The following is an 18886-nucleotide window of genomic DNA, read 5'->3' on the forward strand; positions in this document are numbered from 1 at the left end:
TGAGATGACCGACAACAAACGCAAGCCTGTGTCTTTGCAAAAAAGGTCCTCTTGGGATGCAGGCAGATTAAAAGTGTGTCAGCCATGCCGAGATGCCGGTAGAGAGAGAGCTACGCGTGAGCTACATTTTAGCTTAATGAAGGCGAGTTCCTTCGGGTTTGGGCAGTCGGAATGATAAGCATGTTGTTTCTGAGCATGTGTGTTACGTTTCTGTTTTGCAGCAAGAATTGATTAGTTCCAACACACACACACAAGCCGGGCTACACCGTGCCATACGCTCTACATGCTTGTTTTTAGAATGCTTCACGATGAGCGCTCTGTTGCTTTCGGTGATGAAAAACTACTAATAAACATTAATTTCCCTTCTTTCTTTTTTGGCTTGTTCCTCAAGCATTAGATACGTTTGAGTTGTTGCTTTGAAGAAAAAGCAATCACAATCTGCTTTGTGATACACGAACACGACATGTTTATGACCATACCGTGCATAAACATGATTAAAATGCGGAACTTTTCATCCGGCCTGAGAACACGTGCGTCCAACGTGATCCGATTTGGTGGCCGAAGGTCTGCGACTGGTCTGCTGTTCTCTTCCTTTGTGTTTCCCTTTAGCTGCACGCTCGTTCTTCTCACGTTAAAGTGGTACCAATTTTACTCATACACAAGCATTCAAACCAACTTCAAAGGTGAATGGCACGGGGTTGAAAGCGTACATAATCGGGAGCATAACTGCCAGACGCCTGCCGGTCCACTGTTCGTTTGAGCTAATCTAGCTACACACCGACCCTTCTGTGTGATGACCGCAAACGAAATGCTCGCCGAAAAGCTTATCGGTAAAAGATCGGAATCACCGTCGCGTGAAGCATTAGCATTAGAGAAGTAGCGGTTTTGTTGGTAATAAAAAAGGGTAACAAATATGCTCCGCGAACGCCTTTGAGATTAAGCTCATTTTGCTTCTTTTTTTTCTTTTCTTTAAACTTTGTAGAATTTGTTTTTATTTCAAACTTTGTCTGGTGGCACGGGCCGAGGTTAGACGAGGGAGTTCAAACTTTGCTAAAGCTGTATAAGCTCATAAAGGATGGTGATTACGGAATTGGAATCCCTTTCCTTCCATTACCAACCCAGCGGAGGGTCAATTTTAGTTTCCCAATCTTACACTTCAATGATCAATAAGATGAGGATCTGCTTTCGTTAACGGTAAAATGATGCATTTTTTAATTGGATTCAAAGATCCGCTTCTCCTACGCAGCCTGAATAATGTTTCCCGCCATTTATTACGGGTAATGATCTGCTATCAAAGTGTTCGGTTGCTTCCACGATAAACCATTAAATTGAAATTCATACCCCGCTTCTTGACTCCGATCCGTTTTCTTGCTGCATTTGTGTGTGTGTGGTTGTGTGCTTGTGTGTATGTGCTCCAGCAGCACTTTATCTCGAAGCTACATTATTTTTATGATTCGACAGCTCGTTAGAGCTCTGCTTTCTTGTTGGCTTTTTTGCCATATGATAAGCAGCAACGTTTTAGGCACGAACGAACGCTCGCCCCAGAAAGACAACGATCTGGTGGAAAATCACGCACAGTGCATAAACTGACCCCGGTGGTGCGGAATATTAAATTTCCCAAATATTTGACCCATAATCTTGGTACATTCCGTTGTAGGCGAGTAGTATTGTGCTCGAGTATGAAATTAATAAAAAAAAGTATCTTATACTAACATTTTCTCCACAAAAGCAAGTCCTCTTCACAGTCCTAACCTTTTCGCGATGTACTTCGTGGAAAATTGCTCAATCAATTTGATAGATATTGTTTTCTGAAAATACCCTAATCGTTCACTCTTGTAAGGGTCTTTTTGTCCTTCAAACAATCACAAAACAATTCGCAAATGATTCGAGCGAAATTCTCCTGTGAAAACAACAATAATCAACTGCATCACGAGAAACTTTTCTATGAACTTTCAGCTTAATAGCATTTCCATACAACAGTCGTTACGCTTTCCCCAATAACGATCAATACATTTGGAAGCAATAATGGTCTATAAATAATGCTACTCTCCGGACGTCATCAGCACAGTATTTGAACCCAATCAGACATAAATTCAAATGACAGACACACACACACAAACACAACAGCATCTCTCACTGCACATGACCGCTTTGGGTATTGTGCTCGCCGGAAAAAGGATTTGAGAATCAAATGAAAACGGCAAAAAAAGGATTCGAAATAAATGTATGCATACACACACACACAGCTACGATATGGCGCTCACATAGTTCACAACATTGTTAGTCGAAGGTAATGGTCAAAAAGAGGTTTGAAGATTATTGAAGCCTACAGAAGCAGCGTCCACCACAGAGCGTAATGGAACGAGCTCTTCAGTTCTGGTGGTTTGGTTAGTATTACCTAACTGTTAGTCACATTCTACTGGATTGTTTTATGAGCTCCAAACAAACGAAAAATGATACGCTATTTGTAGGTTAAACACAAACAACAATTGTGTGCAGATTGTTAGTTTACGGTACAGTTAAGCAACGGTTGTTTCGTTAGTAAGTGGTGGTAAAGTGGGATTGTATGGATCGCCTGCTTGTCGTCGGAGAAGTTCAAATCATATACAAAAAAAAAAAATATCACAGAAGGATAGAAAACACCATCTATAGAATTGATTCCACCGAAGAGTACACCAGCAAAACGACTAACGTTTAAATAACGAAGAAAGGAAGGAACAACACATTGAAAGATGTTCATGTAGTATCGAAAACAATGTAATTATGAAATAGCAAATATATTGGATGAGCAGTCAACATCAATTATTGAAAAATAAATTTAAAAAGTTAAGAAAAAATCTGCCTTTTGCTTTACTTAAAACTCAATCGTTTCCGTGGTTAAAAAAATGGCAAAAAAATTCAATCGCGTCCCGCGACTAAAACTTCAACGCATTGTATGATGTTAGTCGAACCGGTATTCTAATATATAACTAATACATTAAAAAAGGGTGGAGGACTGGTGGTGGTGATGAAGGATTGCTAAGAAATGAGCTACGAACAATCCTTCTTCTTGCAAATGAATGCACACATTCACATGTCAGTAACGTAACATGTGTGAGAAACTACGGTACCAGGTGGAAAACCAGAGATAAAGGAAAAATAAATACGCTAACATAACCCGACCGAGGGGGGAGAGAGAGAGAATTCGAGAGAAGGAGTGTGTGCGAGCGCTTCGCTTACCTCTGGTGGCCGGAATCTCCCTCGGAGCTTTGCCTCGAGTGTTGACTGTGGGAGAAGCTGCTGTAGCCGGAACCTTTGGACATCTGCAAAAAGGAAAAACAAAGCCCAACCGAAAGAAACATGATCAGTTTGGAATGGTTTCTAAAGCACCACCGCCACATGCCACCACTTACTTGACTAGTATTGCTCGAGTTGCGCGAGTGACCTAATTCGATCGCACCGGGCACGGTACCGACGGTCGGTACCACCTGGCTGCCGGGCAGGGCGGCACTGCCCGTCTGCTGCGGTGCACCGACACTGACCGGCAGCGATGCAACGAGGGACAGATTCGACTGAAAGTCCAGCAGGGACGATGGCGGTTCGGAAGATTCAGAGATACCGGAGTCGGTAATGATGAACGACTGCGGGTCCAGGTCGAACGATTGCTGGTGCTCTGCAAAAAATTTAAACCGGGGAAAATGTTTAGGCCGGATGCGTTCCAGAGTTCCAGTCCCACATCCCATCATACCTATCGTCGTCGGCAGGACCTGTGTGGGGGGTTTCTTCTTCGGCAGCGAATCGAACCCGGGCGCGACGGAGCCGGCCGACGGATCGTCTTTGGTAGAAACGCGCGTCACGACGGGCGTAACGACGGGACCGACCGTCGCCATCGCCGGATCGGTGGGCTGTAGCCCGAGCGCCATGTTGTCCTGGGGCAGGGCAGTCTTCGACTTCGGGCTCGGGGAAGGACTGTAATGCAATGAGATGAAAAAGGTGTTTAATTAAATGCGTTTAAACGGGCGCGGGTCGATGGTTTATACTTACACTTTGAACAAAATATCACCCTGAATCATGTGCATGCGTATCGACACGTTCAGCATGGAGTTGTCCTGCCGGTGCCGTGCGTCATACCCCTCGAGCAGATACTTGCGCGGCGTCAGGCCCGAGCCGGCAAACTCGGCCAGGTTCAGATCCGTGAAGCCGAGTTTCTGTAACAGTTCAAACAAACAAACAGTCAGTCACGACATGAATAATAGAGCTGAAGCATGAGCCTTTTTCCTGCTGTGGCGTGTCACACACACACACTTACCTGGTAACTCCGGCCACCCTTGATCTCTTTCCGCACCGATATCCGCACGGTGCACGGGTCAAGCACGCCGGTCGACGCGTTCGACGTCATTTTGCAGGGAAACTCGAACTTTTGACCCCACCGCACCGTGTGGTTTTTCACCTCCTCTCTGTGTCGTTCAGCAAAGAAAAACGAAAGGCAGAAAAGATGGATTAGTACACAATTGGATTAGATTGGCTTTTCTACGTAATTTGTAGGCTGTCATGTTTCTCAACAGCTTCAACCGGTTGAAAAACGATCTGTTCGCGGGGGGGCACCTTAATCGCTTTGCCGGGTTACAGAGTGAGCGATTGGGTGGAATTAAATGACATGCTGAAGGTTTGATAAACGCATTTTGATGGGGACCGTAGACGTACTATTTAGTGCCCTTTTGTTCTTCATGAATAATTCGAAATGGAGATGACGTTTCGCACAAAAACATACATCAACCGACAATGTAGCGAACGAGCAAACGTACACCAAATGTACATTTTAAACATTTGAAAAAGCTTTTTTACGTTCCTTCATTTACCCGGCAACAATGTTCTTCTTGCGTTGCTGTTATCGTGATAAAACGACCTACACTTTGTGACGAAGACACAGGGACAACAGGGTTGGACGTTACTGCGCCATGCCTCGTCCGTAACAAAAAGCCCAGCAAGAAGTTCAAATGTTGTCGTTTTTTTTGTATCTTTCAGAACACACAACACCTAGGCACACGCTGATAACATGGCAGAGAGGAGCTTGACAGAAAAGAAGCATTATAGTGCACACGGAAGAGGAACAACAATAAACAACAGCATTTTGACCGATAAGAGTCAAACCTCCTAGGGCCAGTGGGAAAATGTATCCCAGTTACTATGGAACTCACCCCGCCGTAATGGACTAGTGGGGATACTTTCGATGGAATTAGTTTTTTTGCTGTTTTTGTCGTGTGACCAACACACACACACACACGTGTGGCATTACACCACGTCTATTGCATCGGAGTCACGGCACAGCGAGGCACCCGAGACTAGCAACCTTGAACGTGGGCGACGGTAGGGCCATTGTCAACCGCTCATGAATCGGTCTGTGACACACACACACACACAGACACACAGTTTTATCGTTCGGACAGTATTGATCGCGCCCGGGTACAATGTGGCACAGCACGCCTGGGGGGTGGATCGGTTTCCTTCCCGGCGGATGCATTATCAAATGAAATCACCAAAATGGATCAAATGGATTGTGTGAGAAGGAGGGGAAGGAAATAAGCCCCCGGAACAACCTCCGGGTTGGACGACCGACCGGTCTCGTAGCGCGCTAAATTCTATTTTCATCGAATGGCACAAAAAAGAGGTGATCCAGGTGGGTTGGAGTTTGGTGGGGCCTATCGAACGGGGCTAGTCGTAGTGCTTTTGCCGGCGCGACAAGGGAGAATGCAATTAGTTTGAACATCATCGAGTTTCGTGTCGCGTCATGCTGGAAGCCAAACAAAAGCGACGACCGTCGACGGGTGGGCCTGTGTGTTGAACATGGAAGATAATGGTAAAATCACAGCCGCTCGGGGATAAACGGGGAACAAAAATGCAATTGGTACAATTTTATTTGGCTGAGAGCTCTGATACTAATTTCAATTGAAAATGTGCAATTTATGCTAAAATAAATAGCGAATGTTACAGAGGTTTTCAGAGTTTTTATGTTACGTCCTTAAGGTTTCTTTTTGGCTGTGTTGCTTTTAGGAAACAAATCGTGCCAAGGATTCGGCCGCTTACAAATACGTCTGATTGACTCGATCAAATATCTTGAGGTAATCAAGTTCCAGTATCTACAAAATCTTGGCACTGGGGCCCTTTCCGTTTTAAGTCCGTAGGCTGAAATTTCAGCCTGTCAGCTGTTTGCATTGTATAGCAGTTTTCGAGCAGCTATTTAATTTAAGTGGGTATAATATACAGGTGGGCTTATCCCAAGGTGTATGAATTTAGAAAGCTGAACAGAATTTTTAATCGCTTCTGCTTCTGAATGAAGATTTTAAGAGTGTTTTATGTAATCGTCAAGCCTCCAGAAAGCTTGTTTTGAAAGTTTTCACCCATCCTGCCAAAAAGTGATATTAAAATTTGGTTATAAAAAACATGCTATGAGACCACCTGGACTACATACACTTTGATTCTTTATTCCATCACCTGATCACCTGGGATGAATGTAAACACCACCTTGTTTTGCCATTTTTTCGAGCAGGTACTCGAAATTTTTCTGGACCAACATGATGCAAAAACTCTACTCCAACAATTTTGACGCGAATATTGAGGAGGTATTGATAAAAATCGAAGGTAGACCTTAAAACATGCCTACACGCATGTCTTCGTCCGGTATGGCGAAAATTCCCAATAACTGACGATAGGCAGCTTGCAAGGTCGTAGATTTATTTTTGTAAGTAAGCTTAAATAATTATCGTTCACAGGATGTTCATGAAATGAAATTATCTTTTTTAGTTTTTATTTTTCTACAGCCAGTCAAAAAATACCTTTCTTAATGTAAACGTTAGCATTTAATCAATGTAAAATCTCATGATCATGTTCTTAATGAAATCGTACAATAGAACGAGCACAATTGTTATCTAATGTAAGGTTTTTCTGGGATTAGGCCTTGTCGCACTCAAAATATATATTCACAAGTCGACTCCAATACAGGGTTTTCGAGGATTATATAGACATGTTCAGCGAGTTGTAGATTCGTTCAGGTATATAATAGACTCTTTCAGCGAGATATAGAATTGTTCGGAAGTAGGTGTAGACATGTTCGGTTATACTGTAGAGCTGTCACTTTCGTACCCCTTGGACTGCAAGTTGGATCATTCTCATCAGAAGGTAAACAAACGGTTTTCGAAAAAATATGCTCTTTTCATCTAATTTATGTATTAAACAGCTTGGAGAATGATTATTAGCTACTTTTAGGACTTTTAACCGTAGAGTTGGCAACCAGATTTACACACGTAAGTTGGCAACCGGCATACCCGGGTATTCCACACGTTTTGATGCAAAAAATTAACGATTTTCATAGGTAAACAATGCTTTCTATATTTTAATGCTGTAAGCAAGTAATGCCGACCATATATTATCTTCTATTTCATTTATTCATTAAGTTTTTTTCATTTTAATATAAAAATAACGGTCATATTGAAATTTGGAATCGCTTGAATTTGACTCGAAAATAAGCACAATACGAAATGAGGAAGAAGAGAAACGTCATTCTCCATACAAAATGTATGGAATACCCGGGTATGCTGGTTGCCAACTTACGTGGTAAAGTTAAAAAAAAATTCAAAATAAAATACTTACAGGATGTTTAAAATTACAACTTATGCACCAAAAAATCATAAATTAAAAGTTGGGAGAATACGGCAAATTTCAGGTCAATAAAAGCAATGAATCAAAAGTTATGGCAGTTTAAAGTTGAAAAAAATACCCGGGTATCCGGTTGCCAACTTAAAGGTTAAGAACGACAAATTGAACCCTGCGGCACAATGTGTAAACAAAACAAATGACACCTCTACAGAATCGCTGAACATGTCAACGCCTACTTCCGAACAATTCTATATCTCGCTGAAAGAGTCTATTATATGCCTGAACAAATCTACAACTCGCTGAACATGTCTATATAATCCTCGAAAACCCTGTAATATAGTTGCTAATTGCTGTCGAATAAAACGTATAGAAGCATAAAAAGGTCGCTCGATAAGTTACCAAGGCACCTAATGATGCACGTGAAAGTGAAATTATCGTACCACACCAATCTGCTTATCCTTTTGCTACGCGCACCAAAAGCAAATCCATATTTGATTCATTCCCGATGATCGCTTCAACTCAGCCAACCGCGACGTGACATCGCAAAGCACACAATAAGGCACGATGATCGCGTTGTGAGGAAGCAAAAGCAAACATACGTCGACGAAAAGGGTTAGCAAAATTTCGCTTAAGCTCGCACGGTTTTACCCTCGCTCCCCTTTCTCTGTCAGTCAAATTAGTAACGACAGCAAAAAACAAAAAAAAACGAGGAACAGCTACACTATAAATGCATATCAACCCTCTACTACCTATTCGATCGTGCATTAAATTCCATTTGATTGACTTACATTTCAACGACTCGCTAATAGTGGCAAGAAATGGCTGTGCGTGTGTAGGTCGGGGGAAAGAAGTTGGCAACATGGTGGAGCTTAAGCAGCGCAGAAGCAGCACGCGAGCTCTGCACTAGTGGTGGGAGTTCGGAATCGGACCTACATGTTCGGAATCAATTCTGGAGCCGATTCCGATGCTGGAATCGATTCCGATTCCGGAGTCGATTCCGGAGCCGATTCCAATTTCGGAGTAGACTCCGGAGCCGATTCCGATTTCAGAGTCGATACCGGAACCGATTCCGATACCGGAACAGATTCCGATACCGGAACCGATTCCGATACCGGAACCGAATCCGCTACCGGAACCGATTCCGATTCCGGAGCCGATTCCGATTCTGGATCTGATTCCGCCACCAATTCCCGAGTCGATTCCGATTCCGAAAACTGATTCCGGACGTACTATCTGGAAGCGATTCCAGAAAAATGCAGAGCTAGCCGGAATCGATTCCGACAAAAACTTCATTTTTCCCATCACTACTCTGCACCAACATAACATACCCACCCAGCTCTCGGACAAGTTATTTCATTCGGTGCACGTAAAATGGTGCATAGTAGTGGGGGAGGGGGCCCGGTGGTGGAAAGAGCCGTACCGTCGGAAGCCGAAAAGCGCTCCGATGTCATAATGCGGCGATGGTGGTGGTGGTTCGGCATGCATTAATTAATGTGCAAGGGCACGCGTGTGCGTTTATTCATTCATCCGTTTGCCTCAATTTGTCACTTCCGTTTCGATTGGTACCCGGTCGTGGTTCGGTGAACGCCACAGAGAAAGACAGACAGTGAGGAAGAATGGGTGGTGAAGTTAAATACCAAGCGCCCATACTCCCTTTTCCACATGCCGCCTTAACCCCAGGGTTACATGCTGTCACCCGCGAACGAATTGTTTGTCAACGGCGAACAGTGAAAAGGGGGGAAAACTCCCGTGACCTTTTCGAGACGTTTGTGGTGCGTGAACAGCGATTTGTACATTTCGTGTGGCTTGATTTATTTTCACCGTTCCCCTCCCCCTTTTCCTTCCTTTTAGCGTAGAAATACCGAATCTGTAATCCGTGTCATGTAAATACTAATAAAGTTCTATCGAAGCTTTTGTGTTACCCGTGAAGCCTTCCCCGTAGTTACCGTGTGCACAAACAAACCCATCAAAATTGATCGCAATGGAAGGGAAAAAGGTGACTTTACAGGATTTCACGTCCCCGGGACACTAGCAGCCATAAATCACCGAGCGAACAATCCGCCACCCGCCGGCAAATGTCACTCGAAAGCGAACGAACACAAGTAAGAAAAGCGCCAGAGCAGGATACGGGGCGACCACACACATAATTGGCCAATACACGATGTCGAATAGGACACGAATGGAATAAATTTCTGTCGACACCATCGGAAGTGGAGGCAGGCGGGGTGTGCCCTTTTTCCTATTTCTACGGCGCCCTGATGTGTCAAACAAATAACAAGCTACAGAGCAAAAGAAATAATAACAAAAAACACCCGCCCGCGCAACAAACAAAATCGAGGGTCGGGTCCGGGTGCTTCGTTTGTGCCCTTTTTCCCTTCTCATGCCGAAAAAAAAATGTTCGCCACGGTCAGTGACTTTTCCTCCCCGTCTTTTTTGTGGGTCGGACCACAAACACGATCGGCAGCACTTGGCAGCATAATTTAATGCATGCGTGCGGGGTGATGTCCCAACCCCAAACGTTTGCCGCTGTCCAGAGCCGTGAATGTGTTGAATCATTGTGTTGACCTTTCGTTGGAAGTGATATTCAACATTTGAACTGGCCAGCGGGGAGGTGAGGGAGATGATAAGCCAGAGCAAGCATTCTAAAAAGGAGCACTGGTTGAGGTTGGGTAAGCCCGCCAAAGCTCAAGAACCGAATAGTAATTGGTTCAAGCGCATTAGCGTGTGTTAAAGTGTCACGCAATGTGTGGTTGGGTGTGTATTGGAGCTTAGCTAAGTGTGTAAAAAATCCCACGAACAAATTATGAGAATTAGAAAGAACATGGGGTTGTAAAACTTAGAAAATATGCGCGTCATGTTGCATACAACGGGTAAATATTTGGAGTAGAATACAAACACAAAGGTACTGAGGACCTTTTATCTTCTGCTATTCTGTATTATTTTTAAAAAATCCAAAGTTAATGCACATAAACATTCAAAAACTGCCTCTAAGATGTACAAACATATCAAAAGAAGAAGCTTTTTATGATTAAAAAGAACCTTCTTTCCCAATTATAAAGACAAAACTAATTTATTGGTCTTCACGAAACCGTAGTTAAATATGCACCGTAACGAAATGGTCGTGTCCTTCATCTTTTGCCCATTATTACAGAACGAAAGAGAGAAAGCACAACTTTTCTGCCCAACCTAATTAATGTGAAAAGTTAGAAGACTCCCCCACCCCCTCTCAACACACAAGAACACACACACACACACACACGATAGTTATAGCAATGGCAGTCCCTAACGAGCTTCATCTTGCCCTTTCACTTCAGCTTCTTTGGTGCCAACGCTTTTTTGCACGCCATCGATCACGCAGAAAAGTTTACTAATGAATGACGTCACTAATCGATATTTTATGGCACACGGGAGCACACGAAGCGTGAGGGGTGTGGAGCCGAATATCATTAAACCAACGTTTAGAACACGACGAAGTAACCTTGAAGGGCAGGAATTATGGTTGTTAGCTGTAACAAAATAAAAGCAGCAAAAAAAATCAACGTTCTAATGCAGGAAGAGCGTGCAAACTCATGAATGGTTAGGTCGGTGGGTGTCGGTGAGCTTGCATTAATATTTAAATAACATTCCATTTCATGAAAAATGCATCTTTTAAGCATCCCACTCAGTCGATGGTACTCATAGCACAGCTTCTGAGCTTCACCTCCTCTTTCGCAACCCACAGAAAGGTGCAGCGCAGGTAAACAATTAAACATACGACAAATAAACGCGCTAACGACTCAGTCAGCAAACACCGGTCAGGTCAGCCGGGTAGGGTAGGAGTACAGTGTCATCGAGTTAAGAAAAGAAGCTTACGCCATACCGATGGATTGGGTATGGCGCGATCGATCCTGCTGTGCTAAATGCCCGTCCCGGCATGCTCTCTCCCGTGTAACAAAGCCGTAAATGAACAAATGACTCATCCTGTTGGCAGGCTGTTCGGCACGGATCAGAGGTGAAGCCTGCAATTCCCAATGCAATGCCAAAGGTAGCAGGGCCTGGCAAGAAGAAAACTTGGGAGAGTGAAGAGAACTCCTTTCTTTACATCGTTTTTTTTGGCATTCCAATCTCACTGATCAGCGCAGAATAAAAATAGGAAACAGGAACTGTGCGCGCACGAATGGCACGAGGTATCGGTGACTTCGGTGGCAGCGATTCAAGATACGGTATCATGCCACCACCGTTCAATGACTCTTTTGTTTTGAAAGGGGGACACTTATTTAATCATCTTCTCAACCTTCCCAGGGAGTTGATTTTCAATTTTGTTACCATTTTATGAGTAGAAAGATACATGTGAAATAAATAGAAATTAGAAATAAATGCTCAACAAAACATAACATTATCCGTCTTATCTGAAGTGCCTCGGTTTATCATCCCATCTCATACATGCCCCGCCGTTCGACATTTGCATATTTGTTTTCCCTTCTCTTGTCATGCAACACGACGAAGCAGCATTGAACTTGACAGTGCTGACAGTCCCGGACGTAGCACGCATAGCACGCGGGGCTTGTTGAGGCTTCAGCGACTGGAAGCGACGAACTTGAAACGTTCTTCATACTTCAAACACCATCCCACCACTTGGAGATGCAAAAAAGCTCACCCCAGCTGACCGATCCCCGTCCGTGTGTGTGCGCGCGTGAACTTCATCCAATCGACCATCTTAAATGGCGACTCTTTCGAAACGGCGGACGGCGGTGCGCTCGTTAGTGATGCAAAACCGGCGAAGGCTGCAGCAGCAGCAGCAGCAGCATTGTTTCTATTGCTGTGACCGGAACCGACGGCCTTGCCGTCTGTTGTAGTAGGCTAGGCTAGGTTTCAGCTAGTAGTAGTAGTAGCAGCAGCCAATTGGAACGTATTACACACAGCAGCCGGAGAAGACCGTGACCAGGCTGTGTGAGGGTCAAAAGGGTCAGCAACATGGTCGGTTCCGATGGGTTGGTGTGGTGGTGATCAAGCTAGGCACGTGAAATAGATTGTCTATAGATGTCTGGAAGTCCAGAAGATAGATGCGAAGCTTTGAAACAATAGATGACATTAGGAAACGGGTCCATTTATTCTAATTTGTTTTACCATGAACCATTTCAAACAATCCAAGTATAATTCAAAAGGAATACTGATGATTGAAGAATATCATCTCAAGGTATTAAATGAAGGACAACCCCTTAGCATAATGGTAATGGGAAATGATCATAAAAGTTTTAAATCTTTTTGGGAATTGAAGGCTTTGAAATAATGCATAGAAGACTAAACAAACTCTAAATACAGTGAATTCTTTCTCTTCAAGATGAATTGTTTCTTTATGATGAACAATTTGGTCCCGTCATATTCGATTCATTTTATGTCTCTTCCAGATAAATGTCTCCGTAAGACGAATATCCTTGAAGCTTCATATACGGTTTCGGTTGCGGAAATTCTCAAAGATTAATTTATAGGTCACAAAAATATTAGTCAAATTCATTAATTTTCCTAGACATGAATATATCTCTAAGGTGACGGTTTCTTGAAGATAAAAGTCCCGAAACCTTAGAGAGATTTCACTGCAATCAATAATCATTAAAGAAAAAAACCTGAAGAGATTCAACAATAAATTATGATCCCCTCCTCGTTTGATATTTCGGGCCAAAGTTCTGGTCTTTGAAGTCATCGTCGAAGGTGTAACTCACCTCAAGGTAAACGTACCACGAATCGGCATGCATGAATCGTCCCAAATTATCAGTGCGAATACGTAATTAGCACCGCCCGGCTCGAGGCAAGGTGCAATGTCAGGCGTGCTAAAAGCTGCCTGATTAGCCTTGGATTGACACCCGAGTACGACGAGTTCTGGGCACCGGCAAACTGCATGCAAGGTGCGAGATATTAATCCATCCTCTCTTCCCATTAGCCGGCCGTTAACACCACTGTGACACCGTTGCTTACTACTCGACGAACCTATGCACGAATGCAATTGATCACGATCCACGGTCGAAATCGAAGGTTGAGGAGTTCGATCGTTGCACAATAACCTCACCTGCGCGTGATGCGTGAAGAGGTTCAATTAATATCCCCACAAACCGGAAAGGGACCAATGGTCGTTGGCCGTTTATTAGAGGGTTATAGTTGGCACTGCTATACGAGTTTCAGTGCCGAATCAGTAAAATGTTACGTTCAGTGTGAATTACGATTGATCGATTCTCTCGCATACTGGCGCAAGCGTATTGCGGAGTGCAAGGCTGCATCATTGAGAAAAGTGTTTTATGACGCTGAAAACGAAGGTCTATCAAGAAATGGAGGATATGGGTAGAAAGCGAATCACAACATACTAAATTGTATTGTATATGGTGATAAAAGGGAAAGTAAAAATAAAATAACCGTATCGTCGTTATTCCGGTTGTAAAATGGAGAAGCAAAACGCAATTAAGAGGTTTTTACTTATTCTGCGAAACGATGTTGCGTCACACCGGGGGGTTCATTGTTTTTTTACTTTAATGCTCTCCAAGATTCTTACCTGAAATGAGAAAATAATTGTAAGAAACCATTAGACCTCTTTATGTCAGTTTTAAGAACAAACGTTATTTGAATAAACATCATAATTGATCAATGCGGAGAACGCTTCAAGGTTTTGGACTAACCCTAGCCTAAGGGATTCTCCTAACCAATCAAGAGTAAAATCTGACCACATGCAAAACACATTTCAGGGAACCGAGACAAATCACCCTCTCCTCGGACCACGATTCGATGGGAAAATTTCCATTTGGCGACGCAATAAAATGCAGATGATTTATAGCTACGGCTGCCGGTTGTGTCACTGGCAAGCGGATAAAATGAACCATTCGGGGAGGTGGTTTGGGGATAGTAGAAAAAAACACATGCTACACTTCAGATAGGAGGAAGCAAATGTAGGAATAGAAACAAGAAGCACGAAGCACGCCATATGCGAAACCGTTTCCACAGCCGCAAATCTTGCATCCATTTCCAAGAAGAATTCCCATAAAATATGTTATCCATCCGATCTTGTGCTCTCACAGCATAGCACGCATACACACATGGATGGTCTAGCAAATGACGCAGTGTCAATCGGACAAGACGGCACACACGAACACTGTGCTGCTGTGCTGGTTAATAAAAATACGGAAACTCATAATAAGGGATTTAATTTTCCACCTCATTTCATACATCATAATTGTGTACAGCGGTGATTTGAAACAAGTATGTAACCAACCTCGTAAGACAACCGCGTAAGACAAGGGCATTAACATTCAACCTTACAGTACCACCATGCGCTCATCTTTGCTTTGCTGAGCCCTTTCAGTTTGACCTTACTGAGTGCGTTTTGACAAATCGAATTAGTCGCCGGAATGAGTACGATCCATACATACAACATGGGGTGAAAAATCGACCCTACCAACCTCGGGATTGGGTTGATCGATGATGCGGAAAACCGTGACGCCGTCGCCGCCGCAGTAAACGTCTCAATCGCGCACCAGAGCAAGTCCATTCGTTGGTTTGATGACGTTAAATCACACTTGCTTTAAGCGAACGCGCGATGACGCAACCTCATTAGCGGACCCATAGTAGTGGACGTAATAGTAGTAGTAGAGTAGTAGCACCCGTGACATATGTGATGAAATCGGGAACGTGAAAAATTGATGGAAATCTTTTGCGTCGTTCGATTGGCTTTCGCCATTAAGCATAGGGTCGTTTAATTTTGGACTTGGTTACTACAGAAGAATCTAATGATAGGGATAAGGTGTTACCAACACTTTTGTTCTTACTTCGGCAAACCATTGGAATTAATTTCAGGACACGCATCAAATTATATTAAAGAGTTTTTATTATCAACAAACCAACCAAACCAACACCTTTGAAACGATTGTTTGCAAAGTGTACGGTGTGAGCGGGCTTCCACATTCCACCGTATTTCACTTTCGATGATGATGGAATGTTGGCCGTCCGAAGTACACACACGCACAGATGGTTGATGGCTTTCACCGGGCGCCGTGTGGATGAAACAAACGCACACGGGCGAACGAACTTGGGAAGATAAATATTTAACTAACCCCGTTTGCCCCTGGTGTCGGACATGGAAAAGAACCGGGAAGACGGCCATTCATTCCACGGCCTGCCGAGTAATGTGCCGAGTTTTCTTACAGGGTTTCCCACGATTTATTGGTCAGTTCCCATGATTTTTTGGTGCGTTCCCACGATTTTTTGGTTGTATCCCATAGATTTTTGGTTCGATCCTATAATTTATTGGTATTTTCCGATTGGATATCAATACAATTAGACCAAAAAATTCTGGGAAACGACCAAAAAATCGTGGGAACGCACCAAAAAAATATGGGAATCCACCAAAAATTGATGGGAACCAACCAATATATCGTGCGAAACCCTGTAAGAAGCTGCCAAGAACATTAAAGTATGTTTTACTGCGCTGACCTACATTCGACGTACGATGTGGAGCAAAATATGGCAAAATATGGCGCACTTTTATGTGGTTCTGGTCGATCGGCTTCACTAAAAAACATGTGGAATAGATCTTTCATCATCGATCTTACACACAAGGAACGGTTCGTTTTGATCTTGATTTGTTCTGAAACTAGTTTTTCACAAAGAGATTGACTTTTGACGGCTAAAATTAGTACCACACTACTACATACACAAATATAACATCAATAAGAATGCAGTTTTCTTATAATATTTTTTTGTAAGAGCAGTCAAAAATCTTTTCTAAACGATGCTTCAAATAGAATTTTCAACAATGTTTCTATCTGTGATTTAGGGTAGTGATGGGTGAAGTTGGCTACAATGTCGACTGCAATCTGACTCCGATAAATTCAGAATCGACTCCGGAGGTAGGTTCGCGCTGCAATATCTGAAGTCGTTCAGAATCGTCCGAAATAGCCCGGAGTCGTCCGGAGTCATCCGAAATAGCCCGGAGTCGTCCGGAGTCGTTCGGAGTCATCCGGAGTCGTTAGGAGTCATTAGGAGTCGTTCGGAGTCGTCTGGAGTCGTCCGGAGTCGTCGGGAGTCGTCTGGAGTCGTTCGGAGTCGTCTGGAGTCGTCCGGAGTCGTTCGGAGTCGGAGTCGTCTGGAGTCGTCCGGAGTGGTCCGGAGTCGTCCGGAGTCGTTCGGAGTCGTTTTGAGACGTCGAAGTCGTCCAGAGTCATCCGGAGTCGTTCGGAATCGGACTAACAGTAGTCGGATCGGAGTCGTAGATGCGCTCCATACATCACATCATTAGTTTTGGTTTGTTTTAGACAACCAACCCATATTTGACTCGATGAATTAGTTTTTGTAGACTGTTCATAAATAAATTTAATTTTTATAAAATGTATTAAACATAAAGCTAGAGCATTAACGACGCCAAAACAACGCCCCAGTTACGAAAATGATGCCAATAAATGCATTCCATTTCCAGCCGCCAACAACCTGTTCTCTCGTAAAAGGGCACAAACCCGCGGGACGGGAGCTACCCGACAAATATGAACAAATCACCAAACCATGCACATGAAAAAGCTCACTCATCGCGAGCCCGTCCCTTTCACCTAGCGAAACGTGTTCTTCCCTCACTGATCCACTTCTGATTGATTTATGAAAGTCGTTTCGTTTCTTTCCTTTTTGTTCCACCCATACCACACTCTCGTCCGGCGTCTTCATCGACGTCTGTTTGCTGGCTGCATCCCAAACATTGTGTGTACTCTTATTTCTAATAGCCGACGAATGCCCCGCATATACCTCCCCCTTCAAATGCCGTGCGTTGAGGCATCTCTATCGCGCGGCACGTTCGACTTTTGATTTCACCACCTTCATTCCAGTTGCAAACAAAAAAAGAAAAAAAAATGAATGCATCCCCCAGGCACGCAATGCAACTACTGCTGTGTGTGTGTACGTGTGGTACGTGTGATTGTGTGTGCTGCTGGCTGTCTGTGAGTGCAATCAGGCGATTAAACGTGCTCGCAATTCTAGTTATCTTTGTGCCATTAGCCCGCGTACCCTGCCAGCCGATAGGGGAAAGGGCCACGGACGAGAGAAATGGGTTGTGCGATGGGTTTATCAACACACGGCCGCCACCACCCTGATGCGGGAGAAGGGCGCGAAGCACACCTCTGTGTTCCACTTCCTCCTCCTCCTCCTTCTCTCTAGCAAAATGAGAGTGAAACTATCAACAACCGGCTGCCGGCTGCAGCCCCGGGGGAAAGGGAAATCCCGGAGACGGATTTGTTTGATCAACTGCAGTTCCTGCGGAAGAGGGACGTGGGCGGACGTGCGGGTTGGAGATAAGGACATGGGAGCGTCGGGGCATCATCAAACATGGTTAGAAGAAACACTGCCGATATAGCTTGTCCACGCGCTACCGCGCTCCCGGAGATTGACCGCTCCCTTCTCTGCCTTCGTCGCCTGGCCGACCTGAGCCGACATACAAAACCGGACAATGTTTGCCCGCGTCCGTTCTGCAATATCCGCGTGTTATTACAAATGGACAAACACTTTCCTGCACATTCGAGCGTGGCAAAAGGAGAAGAGTGCAGTCCGTTGTTGTCCAATCGTGGTAATTGATTTGCCGGATCGTTTGACCGGGCGGAGCAGGCAAAAGCAGGTCGGAGCTATACATGGACACACGACACCATACCGGGGGGGGGGGGCGTGTAGATGCCCCCAATGGCCATAAATCTTCGCCCCGGAAGAACTTAACTTAAAATGCCACTAAAACCACAAACCAGTCGACACTTTAGCGTGCAACAACTTCAATTAAAGCTGAACGAGGATGAAAGTTGTACAGCAAAATTCCACATCTAAAAAAAGCCGCACCGCACAAGACCGTCCAGCTACTAACCCATAAAACTAACACATTGGGCTAGGCTTTCAGAGTCCGCGGCCACGTGAGTCGCAGGGCAACGGTGGCCGGATGTTCAATAAAGCTGGCGGTAAGCAACCACATCCCGCCTCGGTCGCGCGCCCGCAATGGGGGAATGAATTGCATTTCAAATGACTAGTGTGTTGGCGTCCCAAGGGCCCAGATGAATTGGAGGGAAGAGTGTTAGCTGAGTGTATGTGTGTAATTAGCAGCAGAGGTGGAAGACATGTGTGATTAAACGGGTATCAGGTCACTAATGGAAGGCCATTTTTAATAATCGCGTCCCATTGCACACAGCGTCACAATTGGCTTTGAACGTGCTGCATTGTTCACGTGACAATTGCTGACAGTGTGGCGTAAACCTTCACATTAGTGGTGGTAAAC

General features: G+C 44.2%; 1 protein-coding gene across 15 annotated transcripts in view; it reads right to left on the bottom strand.

Moving 5' to 3' along the window:
• LOC1278939 (uncharacterized) overlaps nucleotides 1-18886 on the bottom strand; it is a 72451-nt gene that overhangs the window by 11082 nt on the left and 42483 nt on the right. For 14 of the 15 annotated variants that reach the window (XM_061653140.1, XM_061653139.1, XM_061653138.1 and 11 more), the window contains 5 exons: nucleotides 4289-4436; nucleotides 4024-4187; nucleotides 3728-3948; nucleotides 3393-3652; nucleotides 3220-3302 (listed from right to left, as the gene is read on the bottom strand). In XM_061653140.1, the coding sequence (XP_061509124.1) occupies nucleotides 3220-3302; nucleotides 3393-3652; nucleotides 3728-3948; nucleotides 4024-4187; nucleotides 4289-4436 (876 nt within the window). The remainder of the gene's footprint in view (nucleotides 1-3219; nucleotides 3303-3392; nucleotides 3653-3727; nucleotides 3949-4023; nucleotides 4188-4288; nucleotides 4437-18886) is intronic. The other variant, XM_061653148.1, reaches the window with a different exon arrangement.

This window comes from Anopheles gambiae, chromosome 3 (genome assembly GCF_943734735.2).
Source record: "Anopheles gambiae chromosome 3, idAnoGambNW_F1_1, whole genome shotgun sequence".
Classification (NCBI taxonomy): Eukaryota; Metazoa; Arthropoda; class Insecta; order Diptera; family Culicidae; genus Anopheles; species Anopheles gambiae.